The sequence below is a fragment of the Zootoca vivipara genome, chromosome Z (genome assembly GCF_963506605.1).
Source record: "Zootoca vivipara chromosome Z, rZooViv1.1, whole genome shotgun sequence".
NCBI lineage: Eukaryota > Metazoa > Chordata > Lepidosauria > Squamata > Lacertidae > Zootoca > Zootoca vivipara.
This window is the reverse complement of record NC_083294.1, coordinates 45,010,162-45,026,374: the sequence shown is the minus strand read 5'-3', so window position 1 is coordinate 45,026,374 and position 16,213 is coordinate 45,010,162. Positions and strand designations below refer to the sequence as shown.

Below are 16,213 nucleotides of genomic sequence, written 5' to 3'. Positions count from 1 at the left end.
CTAGCAGATTTTAATCCAGAGCGCACTAAGAATGTAGCTAAATTCCGTTACTACGCGTCAAGACTAAGACACGTCGTGACATCAATAACAATGATGAAGTTATTGATAACGGATAAGTTATTGATAACGGATAACTGATAACGGATAACAGTTAAAGGGAACTATCCCTCCTTAAATTTTGACCCAATTTTAATTTAAAATAGGATCATGAAACAGTATTGCTCAAAGATGATATTCAAGAACTATCTATTTTATGGATTATCGGTTTTCTTTTTCTCTTTTGCTGGTCTTAAAATTTATTACACCGCATGTTACCTACAGCTTAGGAAATCTGTATTATATATTAACCATTTACATTTTTTTAAACATTTTATTATTATTTCATTAGAAGTAATAATAATTTTGAAATACATCTGTGCACTGAATGGCTCGTTTGACATGGTACTGGAACTCCGGAACCGTAGCAGTGAAGTTTTCAAACCTCAATTAGGAAAGGCTGTGCTGGACGCAGGCACCCCCAAACTGCGGCCCTCCAGATGTTTTGGACTACAATTCCCATCATCCATGACCGCTGGTCCTGTTAGCTGGGGATCATGGGAGTTGTAGGCCAAAACATCTGGAGGGCCGCAGTTTGGGGATGCCTGTTCTAGACACAGCCAAATTTTTACATTTGAACCATGTCTCTCTAAATCAGGCATCCCCAAAGTTCGGCCCTCCAGATGTTTTGGACTACAATTCCCATCATCCCTGACCGCTGGTCCTGTTAGCTAGGGATCATGGGAGTTGTAGGCCAAAACATCTGGAGGGCCGCAGTTTGGGGATGTCTGTTCTAGACACAGCCAAATTTTTACATTTGAACCATGTCTTTCTGAATCAGGCACCCCCAAATTGCGACCCTCCAGATGTTTTGGACTACAATTCCCATCATCCCTGACCACTGGTCCTCTTAGCTAGGGATCATGGGAGTTGTAGGCCAAAACATCTGGAGGGCCGCAGTTTGGGGGTGCCTGCCCTAGAATATCCCTGGTTTGCTCCTTTCCAGCTCTTTTGGGACTACAACTCCCATCGTCCCTAGCTCACAGGACCAGCGGTCAGGGACAATGGGCATTTGAGTTTGGCCACCACTGTTTTAGATCAGGCGTGGCCACACTTGGCCCTCCAGCTCTTTTGGGATTACAATTCCCATCACCCCTAGCTCACAGGACCAGTGGTCAGGGATGATGGGAATTGTAGTCCCAAATATCTGGAGGGCCAGAGTTTGCCTATGCCTGATTTATCCAAAGCAGGCACCCCCAAACTCCGGCCCTCCAAATGTTTTGGCCTACAATTCCCATGATCCCTAGCTAACAGGACCAGCGGTCAGGGATGATGGGAATTGTAGTCCAAAACATCTGGAGGGCCTGGTGTAGATCATTCTCGCTTAGCCTCAGTTCCTTGTTCTTTAAAATAGGAACACTTGAGGCTTATGTGGCACATTCCCAGGTAGGTTCAGAGTGTTTGAAAGCACTGCATGACCACATGACAGGGTGGGTAAAAATCAATGATTTTTTAATATTAAAAAACCCCCAGAAAAATGGGGTTTTTTGGATTGAAATCAGATTTTTAAAATACAATACGTCCGGAGAGAAAATATTTCTAAAGATGGTTTTCGATTGAAGTGACATTCTAGTCCAAAGGCAGCTGTGTCGAGCATTGCCAAAGGTTTCACAACTATGTCCCTGGATCAGAGTGGATAAAAATCATAGAATCATAGAGTTGGAAGAGACCACAAGGGCCATCCAGTCCAACCCCCTGACAAGCAGGAAACACCATCAAAGCATTATTGACATATGCCTGTCAAGCCTCTGCTTAAAAACCTCCAAAGAAGGAGAACTCCACCACACTCCTTGGCAGCAAATTCCACTGTCGAACAGCTCTTACTGTCAGCATTTTTTAAAAATAAAAAATAAGGAATTTTTGTTGTTGAGCTTCTTTTTTTTTACAATTTCACCCCCAAAGTTGTTAAGCTTTCAAAAGCATGTTTTCAGCGTGTTTCCCCACACTTTATAAGTCTCCCCACTGGCACCTACGCTTGTGAATATAGTAGCGATGGAATCAATGAATACCTTGCCGTTGGCAAAACCTCTTCTTCATTGGGAAAGCAAGTTACAAGATGTAGTGGTCCTGGGAAATGGAAGGAGCTATCCCCTACTACAGGCATGGCCAAACTTGGCCCTCCTGCGATTACAGTAAACATAATAGAATCATAGAGTTCGAAGAGACCACAAGGGCCATCTAGTCCAACCCCCTGCCAAGCAGGAAACACCTTCAAAGCATTCCTGACAGATGGCTGTCAAGCCTCTGCTTAAAGACCTCCAAAGGAGGAGACTCCACCACACTCCTTGGCAGCAAATCCCACTGTTGAACAGCTCTTACTGTCAGGAAGTTCTTCCTAATGTTAAGGTGGAAGCTTATTTCTTGTAGTTTGAAACTATTGCTCCGTGTCCGCTTCTCTGGAGCAGCAGAAAACAACCTTTCACCCTCCTCTATATGACATCCTTTGATATATTTGAACATGGCTATCATATCACCCCAGGTACTCCAGGTGAGGTCTTACCAGAGCAGAATACAGTGGTACTATTACTTCCCTTGATCTAGATGCTATACTCCTATTGATGCAGCCCAGAATTGCATTGGCTTTTTGAGCTGCTGCATCACACTGCTGACTCATGTCAAGTTTGTGGTCTACCAAGACTCCTAGATCCTTTTCACATGTACTGCTCTCAAGCCAGGCGTCACCCATCCTGTATTCGTGCCTTTCATTTTTTTCTCCCAAGTGTAGTACTTTACATTTCTCCCTGTTAAAATTTATCTTGTTTGCTTCGGCCCAGTTGTCTAATCTGCTAAGGTCATTTTGAAGTGTGATCCTGTCCTCTGGGGTGTTAGCCACCCCTCCCAATTTGGTGTCATCTGCAAACTTGCTCAGGATGTCCTCAAGCCCATCATCCAAGTCATTGATAAAGAAGTTGAATAAGATTGGGCCCAAGACAGAACCCTGTGGTTCTTCCCACTAGTCACTACTCTCCAGGATGAGGAGAAGCCATTGATGAGCAAGCACCCTTTGGGTTCGGTCAGTCAGCCAGTTACAAATCCACTGAATGGTAGCATTGTCTAGCCTGCATTTTACCAGCTTCTTTACAAGAATATCATGGGGCACCTTGTCAAAGGCCTTGCTGAAATCAAGATAGGCTACATCCACAGCATTCCTTTCATCTACCAGGCTTGTAATTCTGTCAATAAATCATCCCTGGCCATTGGTCCTTTTAGCTAGGGAGGATGGGCTTTGTAGTCCCAAAACATCTGGAGGGCCAAGTTGGGCCACGTCTGATCTGGAGCAGTGGGGGCTCAACTCGGCCCTCCAGCTCTTTGGGGATTACAGTTCCCATCGTCCCTAGCCAACAGGGATGATGGGAGTTGTAGTCCCAAAACAGCTGGAGGGCCCTGAAGTTGGATACAGTGGTACAGGCACCCCCAAACTGTGGCCCTCCAGATGTTTTGGCCTACAACTCCCATGATCCCTAGCTGACAGGACCAGTGGTCAGGGATGATGGGAATTGTAGTCCAAAACATCTGGAGGGTCGAAGTTTGGGGATGCCTGCAGTAGAACCTCTGCTTGCCTAACCCTCTGGCTACGTAAACTTCGGGATACGTAAACAGCAGACCTGGAAGTGTTTTACTGGGTTTTGCCGCGTGCGCGGAAGCGCTCTGCCGCGCCACGCGCATGCACAGAACAGGCACCTCCTGTTGCGCAAACCTCAGGATCCGGCCGGACCTCTGGAACGAATTGGCGGTGCCGCTCACTGTACAGTGGTACCTCGGTTTATGAACACAATTGGTTCCGGAAGTCTGTTCATCAACTGAAGCGTTCATCAAATGAAGCCAACTTTCCCATTGAAAGTAATGGAAAGGGGATTAATCCGTTCCAGGCGGTCCGCGGAGTACTCAACATGAAGCATGGGTGTACAGTGGTGCCTCGCTAGACGAATTTAATTTAATTTAATTCGTTCCATGGGTCTTTTCTCATAACAAAAAATTTGTCTGGTGAATCCCATAGGAATGCATTGAAATTTTTTTTTTGCCCATAGGAACGCATTAATTGAATTTCCATGCATTCCTATGGGAAACCGTGATTCGCTAGATGAATTCATCACAAAACGAATTCGTCTCGCGAGGCAACCTCCACTCGAAAAATCATTTCGTTAAGCGGAGATTTCGTTAAGCAGGGCATTCGTTAAGCGAGGCACCACAGTAATTGGTTCCGGAAGTCTGCTCATCAACTGAAGCAGGCATCCCCAAACTTTGGCCCTCCAGATGTTTTGGACTACAATTCCCATCATCCCCCGAGCACTGGTCCTGTTAGCTAGGGATCATGGGAGTTGTAGGCCGCAGTTTGGGGATACCTGAACTGAAGCGTTCATAAACTGAAGCGAACTTTCCCATGGAAAGTAATGGAAAGCGAATTAATCCGTTCCAGATGGGTCCGCGGCGTTCGTAAACCGAAAGTCCGTAAACCGAGGTTCCGCTGCAATGTATTAAGTTTTAAGAAATAAATCTGTGTTGCAGATTCGGCAGCCGAGAATTCATCCAACATAGTTGTATGGTTGCAAAAGCCTGTCCTGTTTTTTCCCCTTTTGTAAAGTCCAGGGGTCAGCAAAATTTTTCAGCAGGGGGGCCGGTCCACTGTCGCTAGGACCTTGTGGGGGGCCGGACTAAATTTCTTTTTTTGGGGAATAAACCAATTCCTATGCCCCACAAATAACCCAGAGATGCATTTTCGATAAAAGGACACATTCGACTCATGTCAAAACACCAGGCAGGCCCCACAAATAACCCAGAGATGCATTTTCGATAAAAGGACATATTCAACCCATGTCAAAACACGCCCATTCCTGGACCGTCTGTGGGCCGGATGGAGAAGGCGATTGGGCCGCATCCGGCCCCCGGGCCACCCCCACCCTGTTTTCTTAAACTGGCGCCTCCAAAAATAGACAGAAAAATACGGTAGCTTCTACCATTGGGCGAGTGGCTTTGTATTCTGCCATCCTGGCGTTTTCCTCTGTATTTAAATTTGCAATACTTACAGGCCAATGGAACATTTGCAGACAGAACTGCTGGCGCTCCTATGGCGGTCAAACACTGAAGTCTGCGTGAATTTTAAAAACATGCAATTTTAAAAAGAAAGCACAAAGGAGATTTTTGCACGGCTAGATGAAGGTAGAAAAGTTTCTCCCAATTCCCTTTTCCTTCAACCGTTTCCTAGCTGTCGGTCGAAAAGCGCTTCCGAGCGGCGAGTCTTTCCGGTGAAAACAGAGTTAAAACTTTCCTTTCCAAAAAAAGAGAGAGTGATGCAAATCACCAGATGATTTTTGCACCCAAACAGGAGTCAAGAGGCCCACGTTCAGGAGGCAGATTTAAAATGCGGTAAAAAAAAAGAAAAAAAAGATGGGCATCCAATTGTGTTATTGCTCATGTTCTTAATATGACCATCGTGACGAGACCTGCAAGAATCAGAAGACAGAGTCCAGTTATTTCCCAAACAAATGATCTATAAAGAATGAAAGAAAACCTTGAAATATTCATTTAGCAAATTATTTCTCTTAGGAATGCTACCGGACGACATCAAACCCAGGGGCAGATGCTGTATAAATTTACGCTGTAGCTGCCGCGAGAATTTTAATTGCAAAAAATTGGAAGGCTACAAGCGCCCCGAGCAAAGAAGAGTAGCGAGAGAATTATTTAATTATTATAATCTGGTGGAAAAAAACGATGAAATCAACAGTATAAAAAATGAAGAATCACAAAAGAACTGGAAACCATTCACAAATTATTTACAAAATAAGTTAGAGAAGCCAAATCTTATCTCCAATATTTAAAAGGTTCTATATTAAAATAGTAAACTCAAAGAATCAAAGAATCATAGAGTTGGAAGAGACCACAAGGGCCATCCAGTCCAACCCCCTGCCAAGCAGGAAACACCATCAAAGCATTCTTGACATATGGCTGTCAAGCCTCTGCTTAAAGACCTCCAAAGAAGGAGACTCCACCACACTTCTTGGCAGCAAATTCCACTGTCGAACAGCTCTTACTGTCAGGAAGTTCTTCCTCATGTTTAATTTTGAAGCTATGTAATGAAATAAGCAAAACAGGGAAGCTGAAAAACGTTAATAAATTCTTTGAAATTATTGTAATTATTAGATTAAGGTATTTAAAAGGGACCCAGGTGGCGCTGTGGGTTAAACCACAGAGCCTAGGGCTTGCTGATCAGGTCAGCGGTTCAAATCCCTGTGACGGGGTGAGCTCCTGTTGCTCGGTCCCAGCTCCTGCCAACCTAGCAGTTCGAAAGCACGTCAAAATGCAAGTAGATAAATAGGGGAAGGTAAACGGCATTTCCATGTGCTGCTCTGGTTCGCCAGAAGCGGCTTTTGTCATGCTGGCCACATGACCTGGAAGCTATATGCCGGCTCCCTCGGCCAATAATGCGAGATGAGCGCCGCAACCCCAGAGTCGGTCACGACTGGACCTAATAGTCAGGGGTCCCTTGACCCTTTACCTTTATGTAGGGTTTACTTGGAATAAATAGGATAAGTTCAGATTTGGTTGAGAAGTCGTAGTTAAGGGAAGGGGGGGAATATGGGGGGGGAGGTCGCTGAAGGAATTGAATAAGACAACTGTACAAAGTTACGGCTGTAAATTTATTTTTATTGTAATGATTGAGTCAAATAATAAAGTTTATTTTAATAATAATAATAATAATAATAATAATAATAATAACCCGCAGCGAGAGGTTTCTTAGGTGTGGAGCACACAGGAAAACTCGTTCACTGGGAGCCACATGGATGTTTGTGAATATTTGTGAAACACGGTTTGTACAAACACCGAAAGGTCAGGGAGCTCATCTTTGCTTTCGGTTGCAATCAGGGTGGACTGGATTCCAAGCGATTTCAAGAAGGATTTCAATCACTAGTTAGCGAGACTTGATTTGAATCGTATTTTTTCCCTTACAGAAAGGTTCGGTCTCGCTGGCATCCTCTTAAGGTTAAATTTTCAGAGTAGTTTTTGCAGTTCTATCAAAAATGACTGTGATTTGGTTCTACTATGAGAGATACATTAGACAGATAACGATGAAATGATGATGATGTTTCATAAGTGAACTGTTTCCATTTGGACAGCTTTTCTGCTGTACGTGAGAAGGCAAAAAAGAATCATTTCATTCATAACAATTTAAACAATTGTTAAAAAAAATTTAAACTTAAGACTGAGTTTCAGCGCAATGGAAAACTTTAAAAAAAAATCATAGAATCCTAGAGTTGGAAGAGACCACAAGGGCCATCCAGTCCAACCCCCTGCCAAGCAGGAAACACCATCAAAGCATTCCTGACAGATGGCTGTCAAGCCTCCGCTTAAAGACCTCCAAAGAAGGAGACTCGCTCCACCACACTCCTTGGCAGCACATCCCACTATCGAACAGCTCTTACTGTCAGGAAGTTCTTCCTAATGTTTAGGTGGATATACAATTAGAATCATAGAATCCTAGAGTTGGAAGAGACCACAAGGGCCATCCAGTCCAACCCCCTGCCCAGCAGGAAACACCATCAAAGCATTCTTGACATATGGCTGTCAAGCCTCTGCTTAAAGACCTCCAAAGAAGGAGACTCCACCACACTTCTTGGCAGCAAATCCCACTGCCGAACAGCTCTTACTGTCAGGAAGTTCTTCCTAATGTTGAGGTGGAATCTTCTTTCTTTAAGTTTGAATCCATTGCTCCGTGTCCGATTCTCTGGAGCAGCAGAAAACAACCTTTCACCCTCCTCTATATGACATCCTTTAATATATTTGAACATGGCTATCATATCACCCCTGAACCTTCTCTTCTCCAGGCTAAACATACCCAGCTCCCTAAGCCGTTCCTCATAAGGCATCGTTTCCAGGCCTCTGACCATTTTTGTTGCCCTCTTCTGGACACGTTCCAGCTTGTCAGTATCCTTCTTGAACTGTGGTGCCCAGAACTGGACACAGTACTCCAGGTGAGGTCTGACCAGAGCAGAATACAGTGGTACTATTACTTCCCTTGATCTAGATGCTATACTCCTATTGATGCAGCCCAGAATTGCATTGGCTTTTTAAGTTGCTGCATCACACTGTTGACTCATGTCAAGTTTGTGGTCTACCAAGACTCCTAGATCCTTTTCACATGTACTGCTCTCAAGCCAGGTGTCACCCATCCTGTATTTGTGCCTTTCATTTTTTTTTGCCCACGTGTAGTACTTTACATTTCTCTCTGTTAAAATTCATCTTGTTTGCTTTGGCCCAGTTCTCTAATCTGTTGAGGTCATTTTGAAATGTGATCCTGTCCCCTGGGGTATTAAATTTGGTGTCACCTGCAAACTTGCTCAGGATGCCCACAAGCCCATCATCCAAGTCATTGATAAAGATGTTGAATAAGACTGGGCCCAAGACAGAACCCTGTGGCACCCCACTAGTCACTATCCTCCAGGATGAAGAGGAGCCATTGATGAGCACCCTTTGGGTTCGGTCAGTCAGCCAGTTACAAATCAACTGAATGGTAGCATTGTCTAGCCCGCATTTTACCAGCTTCTTTACAAGAATATCATGGGGCACCTTGTCAAAGACCTTGCTGAAATCAAGATAGGCTATATCCACAGCATTCCCTTCATCTACCAGGCTTGTAATTCTGTCAAAAAATGAGATCAGCTTAGTCTGACATTACTTATTTTTCAGAAACCCATGCTGACTTTTAGTGATCACAGCGTTCCTTTCTAGGTGCTCACAGACCATTTGCTTAATGGTCTGCTCTACAATCTTTCCTGGTATTGATGTCGGGCTGACTGGGCGGTCATTGTTTAGGTCCTCTCTTTCCCCCTTTTTGAAAATAGGGACAACATTTGCCCTCCTCCAGTCTGCCGGGACTTCGCCGGTTCTCCAGGAATTCTCAAAGATTATTGCCAGTGGTTCTGAAATCACATCTGCCAGTTCTTTTAATACTCTTGGATGTAGTTCATCTGGCCCTGGAGACTTGAATACATCTAAACTAGCCAAGTATTCTTGTGCTACCTCCTTACTTGTTCGGGGCTGTGTTTCCCCTGCTGAATCATTTGCTCCATATTCTTCAGGTCGGGCATTGTTTTCTTTTTGGGAGATGAATTATTTCCTGATGAATAGCCTTTGGACCAGGCTTCCTCAACCTTGGCCCTCCAATTATAGTCTCAAAACATATGGAGGGCCGAGGTTGAGGAAACCTGCTTTGGAGTAGAATCATAGAATCCTAGAGTTGGAAGAGACCACAAGGGCCATCCAGTCTGACCCCCTGCCAAGCAGGAAACACCATCAAAGCATTCTTGACATCTGCCTGTCAAGCCTCCGCTTAAAGACCTCCCAAGAAGGAGACTCCACCACACTCCTTGGCAGCAAATCCCACTGTCGAACAGCTCTTACTGTCAGGACGTTCTTCCTAATGTTTAGGTGGAAGCTTCTTTCTTGTAGTTTGAATCCATTGCTCCGTGTCCGCTTCTCTGGAGCAGAAAACAATGTAACTTAAGTATAATTTAACCTAAACTGAAACGATAGAAAAATTCTGCCTCCAAAAGCATTTCATTTCCAAAATCCGATTTTTAAATTTTAAAACAAAATCCGATTTTAAAAAACATTCTTTTAAATAACAACATTGATCTTTATCCACCCTGGTTGCAATTTGCTGAAATGGGCCTCAAGCAGGGACTCGACTATAGGTTTGTTTTTTTAAAAAAAACATTTCTTTACCATAGCTGCCAAGTTGGAAGACACCACAAGGGCTATCCAGTCCAACCCCCTGCCAAATGCATGGGACACAAACCGAACAGAATATTGTAGAGGAGGCATGAATTCGGCCCTCTCCAGTCTAGCTCGCACCCTTGACAAAACGCTGCCAGGCATAGCTGCCAAGTCTCCCGTATTCCCCGGGAAATTCCCGTTTTTCCAGCTGTTCCTAGCTGAAAAAACGGATTTTTTTTTGTTTCCCCCCGGTTTATTCTGGCGCGGCGGCCATTTTGGAACTGGGCGGAGCATGCTCAGAAGCGACTTTTGATGCTGCTCTGCCCAGTTCCACAATGGCTGCAGTGCAACTTCTGGCGCGGCGGCCATTTTGGAAGTGGGCAAAGCAGCATTCAAAGTCGCTTCTGAGCATGCTCCGCCCAGTTCCAAAAATGGCGGCAGCGCTACTTCCAGCCTGCTACTTCCAGCCGGTCGCTTATTTCTCCGGCTGGAACTTGGCAGGCATTTCCTTTACAATGTTTCGTTTTCCCACTCGGCCAGCCCCAAATCCCAAAACAAAACGATGACCAAAAAAAAATGCGTACCTAATACATAAGCCGCTACTAACTTTTGATTCACACTTAAGTGGAGGTGGAGGGGCACGAGGGAACCCCCTTCTCCCAGCGTGGGAAGCATGAGAGCCGCAATGCAGACGATTCCGAGGAACACGGTGAGCAAACTTGGCCCCGATGAGGCGATTCTGTTTTCTGGAAAAAGGAAAAGGCATTTGACACTATGGAAAGGGGCAGAATTCCTTCCCTTCCCTTCCCTCCCCCCCCTTATTGAATTTAGTAAATAAGAAAAAAAAATTTTAATCTTTATTACATTGCAAAGTAAATACATCAAAAGAACTTACCTTACGGGACCGGCAGCTGTGTGACACCGGAAGTTGCGTTGACGTAACTTCCGGTGTCGCTTTGCCCTTCTATGGGCACCAAAATGGCCGCCGCCCGCTTCGAAAGTCGCTTCTACGCATGTTAGGAAGTGCATCGACGCAACTTCCGGTGTCGTTTTGCCCTTCTATGGGCACCAAAATGGCCACCGCCGACACCGGAAGTCGCGTCTACGCACTTCTGGACATGCATAGATGCGACTTTTGAAGCCGCCGCCGGCCATTTTTGGTGTCCATAGAAGGGCAAATCGGAAAGGAAAAAAATGGCCGCTGGCAGGAGAAAATAACGAAGAAAAACGGGAGACAAAGTGATACGGGGGACCGCCGGGAAAAGGTAAGTAAAAAATGGGGGTTTCCGAGGACAACGGGGTACTTGGCAGCTGTGAAAGAAAACCATACGTGTCACAGTGGCCGGAGTGGGCTACTTCAGAGTAACGACGCTACGCAGCTCTGCATTTTATTCTTTTATTGGTGCTGCGTATTTACAGTGCTGAAGTCATTGCTATTTACACGGAGTGATGTGGTCAGTCGGTTCCAGAACCTCCGAATGGCTTTTGGCGCGTCTTTCTCCAACACAAAAGCTTTGGCAGACCCATCCTCTTTCCCCTCCTCTTTCTGCGTAATTCCGGAGTTGGGGGGATGGGTCTCCCCCCCTTATTCGCCCCTTCCTGTCCCACCTGGGACCCTGGCTCCTCTACCTTGCCTGAGCCTCGGACACGACTTCCTGCTTCCCCATTGGAATCGGAACTCTCTCTGCTTTCCCCTGTGCTCGGGGATGGGCTTGAACTCAGGAGGGGAGGGACTTCGCGATATCCCCTGTCCCTCACATCCACCCCCCTCCCAAGCTCTCCTTCACCCCTCCCCAGGTCCCCCCCAGGTGTCGGTGACGACTGGAAGCCTAAGAACTCAGTGCTTTCCGAGCCCGTTGGTGTGAACACCTCCCCCCAGTCCTGCGAGCCCCCCCCTTCCGCCTGGGAGGACGGGAATCCCAAAAAGTCCGTGGCGTCAGAGCTGGTAGGGGTAAAAATGTTCTGCCAATCTGCTCCTTCCTCTGACTGGGTGGATCTCGGTGACACCCATACCTCATCCTCTGGTTCCTCAAACTCCGCTTCCCAGCGCCATGGTGAACTGCTCTCCCGTGCTTCCTCCCCCTCCCCCTCCCTTTCCATGTGCCAGGGCTTGGGTCTATAGGGAAAGAGGGCGTGAAATTCTTCTACCAGGAATTCCTCTTGTATCTGAGTGGCTGGGACCCATTCATTCTGGGACGGTGGAGCATCCTCCCATGCCATGAGGTACTCCAGGCCCCCCACCCCCCTCCTTGAGTCCAGGATGGCCGTGGCCTCATTGAGTTGCTCCCTGCCTTCTCTCTCCCCCCCTCCCTCAGGGGTTTGTTCGCTGCCTCGGAGCCTGCTGCTTTCCCTGTACGGCGACAGCAGCGATCTATGAAACACTGGGTGCACCCTCATGTCCTCTGGCAGTGCCAGCCTGTATGCCAGCGGGTTGACCTGTTGCGTGACCGTGAAGGGGCCCAACCTTCTGGGCGCCAGCTTTTTGCACCTCCCTCTGATGGGAAGGCCCTCCGAGGACAACCAAACTTTGTCCCCCACCCTAATGACCTCCCCCGGTCGCCTGTGGCGATCTGCCCCCTTCTTGTACGCTTCCTTGGCTCTCTCCAAGTGTTCTCTGAGCTGCTGGTGCACCGTCTCCAGTTCCTCTGCCCAATCCTCAGCCTGTGGGCCCTCCTCCTCCTCCTCCCCCTCCCTCTCTGGGAAAGATCTGAGGTCGCGCCCGTAATTGGCCTTAAAGGGCGACACCCCTGTGGAGACGTGCACCGCATTGTTGTAGGCAAATTCTGCCAGTGGCAGGCGATCCACCCAGTCCGTTTGCCGCTGGCTGACGTAGCATCTCAGGTACTGCTGCAGAATGGCGTTGACCCTCTCCGCCTGTCCATTGGTCTGCGGGTGTCTAGCCGTCGACAAGCTGACCTCCACCTGCAGGAGGTTCATGAGCCGCCGCCAGAACCTGGAAACAAATTGGCGGCCACGATCCGAAATAACCCTTAAAGGTAATCCATGCAGTCTGAATACGTGATCCACAAACAGTTTGGCTGTCTCTTCTGCAGAGACCGCCCTGGCACACGGTATAAAGTGGCACATTTTGGACATGAGGTCCACCACCACCAACACTGCGGTCTTGCCCCTGGAAGAAGGCAGATCTGTGATGAAGTCCATGGACACCACTTCCCACGGCCTGTGTGGCGTGGCTAAGGGCTCCAGCAATCCCGGTGGCGCTGCTCTGACCACCTTTGCCCGCTGGCAGGTGTCACAGCCCCGTACATAGTCTCAAACATCTTCCCGCACCCCTGGCCACCAGAAGTGTCTCATGACTAGGTGAGCGGTTTTGTCCCTCCCAAAATGACCCGCCGTTGGGTTGTCGTGCAGCTGCTTGAGGACCGTACGTCTAAGCTGGGTGGTGGGCAGGTACAGTGCACCCTTGTAGAAAAGCAGCCCCCTGCGTTCTGCAAAGTCTTTTGCCTGCTCCCCCCCCCTCTCAGTTCTCTGAAGATGCGGTTGGCAAAATCATCCGCTGCCGTCAGTGCTGTGAGTTCTGCCTCGCTCACCACTGCTGCTCCGCAGGACCATGCTGACGGGGGGAAAATGTGCCTGGGTGCCGGTGGCGCCTCCTCCTCCATGTACTCTGGCTTGCGGGAGAGGGCATCCGCCCTGACACTCTGCTCTCCCGGGATGTAGTGTATGGAGAAGTTGAAGTTCGAGAAGAACTCTGCCCACCGTATCTGCCGCTGGTTGAGCACCCTGGCAGTTCTCCAGAACTCCAGGTTCTTGTGGTCTGTGCACACCTGGATGGGGTGCTTGGCGCCCACCAGGAAGTGTCTCCAGTGCTGGAACGCAGCGTGGATCGCAAGAAGTTCCCGATCAAACACCGTGTAGTTTCGCTCTGGCTGGGTCAACTTCCTGGAGAAGAAGGCACAGGGTCTCCACTCTCTGTTGGCGTCCAGTTGCAACAAAATGGCGCCCACAGCTTTATCAGAAGCATCTGTCTCCACGCGTAGGGGCGCGTCCTGAACCACGTGGAACAGGTTCTGGTCTGAGGCGAACACCCTCTTGAGGCTTTCGAACGCTGCTTGCGCCTCTGGTGTCCACCTGAACTTCTGCTTGCCTCTCAGGCAGTCAGTGATGGGAGCCGTAACGCGAGAGAAGTTCTTGATGAACTTCCTGTAGAAGTTGGCGAAGCCTAGTAGGCGTTGGGCATCTTTGCGCGTCCTGGGGCTGTGCCAGTCCAGGATGGCCTGCACCTTGTCCTTGTCCATCGCCAGCCCCTTGTCTGACAGCTTGTAGCCCAGGAAGTCCACCTCCTTGGTGTGAAACTTGCACTTCTCCAGCTTCACATACAGGTGGTTCTCCTTCAGGCGCTGCAACACCTCCCTGACATCTTTCACATGCTGCACTGGGTCATCGGAATAGATAAGGATGTCATCCAGGAAGACCAAGCATTTCCTGAAGAGGAGGGACCCCAGGACGTGGTGCATGAAGGCCTGGAAGCATGCTGAGCCCCCTTGCAACCCGAAGGGCATCACCAGATATTCAAAAGAGCCCAGAGGCGTGAACATCGTGGTTTTCCATTCATCGCCTTCCCGGATCCTGATCAAGTTTTTTTTTTTTTTTTAAATAATTTTTTATTAGATTATTATACAAACAAAACAAACAAGACATACAGTATATTTTCTGTCCCTTCAAATACCCCCCACCCACGAGTCCACCTCTGCCACCTGTGGCACCCGCTGGTGTTGAGAATCAAAGGGGTCCATTATAAGACTGGGTTTGACCTCCCCCCTCCTCCCTCCCCCTCGTCCCCCCCCTGCCACTGAGAGGACAAGGACGGAGGGGTTCTGGGGGCAGGTTTCCCCACAGCTGCTCCTTTAAACACAGTACCCATAAAAAATACAAACGAAAAAAAAAAGAGAAAAACAAACAAACAAAAATTTAAAAAAAATTCCCCATTCTTATATTCATCACATTGTAATTATGACTTCCTCAGATCTCCTCTTCCTGGTTTTCCTGACTACTCTAATTATTTATGGCGTGTTTTCTAATCCAGTTCCAAATCTTATCCTTATAATACTAACTTAATCCTCCTCCTTCTTCATGCTGCCCCCCCCACAAGTCCCCTCCTGCCACAAGAGGAACCTGCGAGGCGCAGCACTTCAAAGGTTCCACTTTTGTGTCTGGGCTTCCCTCCACCCCCCCCTCTCCTCCCCAGAGCACCCCCTGCCACCAGGTGCTTCTGAGCCAAGAGAGGGGGAAGGCGGCCCTCCATCCAAACACTTATCTGAACGCAATCATATTAATACAAATCTAAAAATTGTTTCCTAAGCCATTCTTCTACCTCCCTCCAGAAAACTAAAGTTTAAAATCTATTCGCTCCCCCTTCTCCTCCCGATGTCCTTCCCCCCCTTGAATCAGCAGTCCTTTATCAAGCCAAGATTTCAGAAACCGTTAATCAATCACCAAAATACTTTTTAACTAAAACATTTTTACCCCACACCCATTCTTTCCCATTTCCAGATCCAGGCCTCTGTCCCCCCCTCCCTCTGCCTTTCCTTTCCCTCGGTTACCCATGCCCAATTTTTAGCCCCTCCAAAAGCCCTCTTTTCTTCAGTCTTTAATTCATTTTGTTGTTCTTGACAGCTGTCACTTTCCTTTTCAAGTCCTTGTTGTTCTTCCTCCAGGTCACCTTTTTTATAATCCACCTCAGTTTTTGCAAAGTCCAATTCTTGTTCTTTACTTTCAGGTAGGCTTTTCACCTTGTCCTCTATGTCCTGCTCTTGAATCAAAGTCTCTGAACATATTAAACTGGAGTGTTGCAATGTCCTGTGAATGTCCTTCAAAATCTCTAAATAGTTCAGAACTGACTCTTGGAAGCTTGATGAATACATTGTTTTCATTCCTTCTAACCACAAACTAGCAGGAGATTAGGAGGTAGAGCACACTGGAAATTTCCATTCTCACACGCTTTCCTCCATCTTGGTTATTCCATCCATTGTCTTTAACTTTTCCACAAAAAATCGACTCTTAGGTCCAAATGCTTATCTTTTAATAAAATCTTACAGCCAATAAAACTTTGAACAAATTTTTACAAATTTCCTTGTCTTTTAGCAATTTTGACAGCTTTGACAGCTGTCAAATGAAATCTTCCCTTTGTGCACTTACTGATCCTCGGGAGGTAGCGGCACCGGGATTTGTAAAGGGATACAAAGTCTTTGTTTCTTTCAGGTACTAGAGACAAAGTATCTTTTTCGGCTTTGGCATGTTTAATGCGCCTCTTATTCAGCCATTAGGAAGAGATCGACTCCCGTTTTTAAATCTCTTCCGATATTCCAAAATTATTAAATTTAGAGTCCAACAAGTCCCCACGAAGATTTCACTTACTTTACGGATGTCTTTTAAATTCTTGGGA

General features: G+C 47.1%; 1 protein-coding gene across 2 annotated transcripts in view; it reads right to left on the bottom strand.

The window, feature by feature from the left end:
- Positions 1 to 5,066: 5,066 nt before the first annotated feature.
- Positions 5,067 to 16,213, bottom strand: part of LOC118078821 (motile sperm domain-containing protein 1) — a 30,423-nt gene continuing 19,276 nt past the window's right edge. Inside the window, exons 5-6 of one of the 2 annotated variants that reach the window (XM_060270374.1) lie at positions 10,415 to 10,553; positions 5,067 to 5,537 (exon numbers count right to left, since the gene is read on the bottom strand). In XM_060270374.1, coding sequence (XP_060126357.1) covers positions 5,438 to 5,537; positions 10,415 to 10,553 — 239 coding nt within the window. In that variant the 3' untranslated portion in view covers positions 5,067 to 5,437. Of the gene's footprint in view, positions 5,538 to 10,391; positions 10,554 to 16,213 lie in introns of both variants that reach the window. The other variant, XM_060270375.1, reaches the window with a different exon arrangement.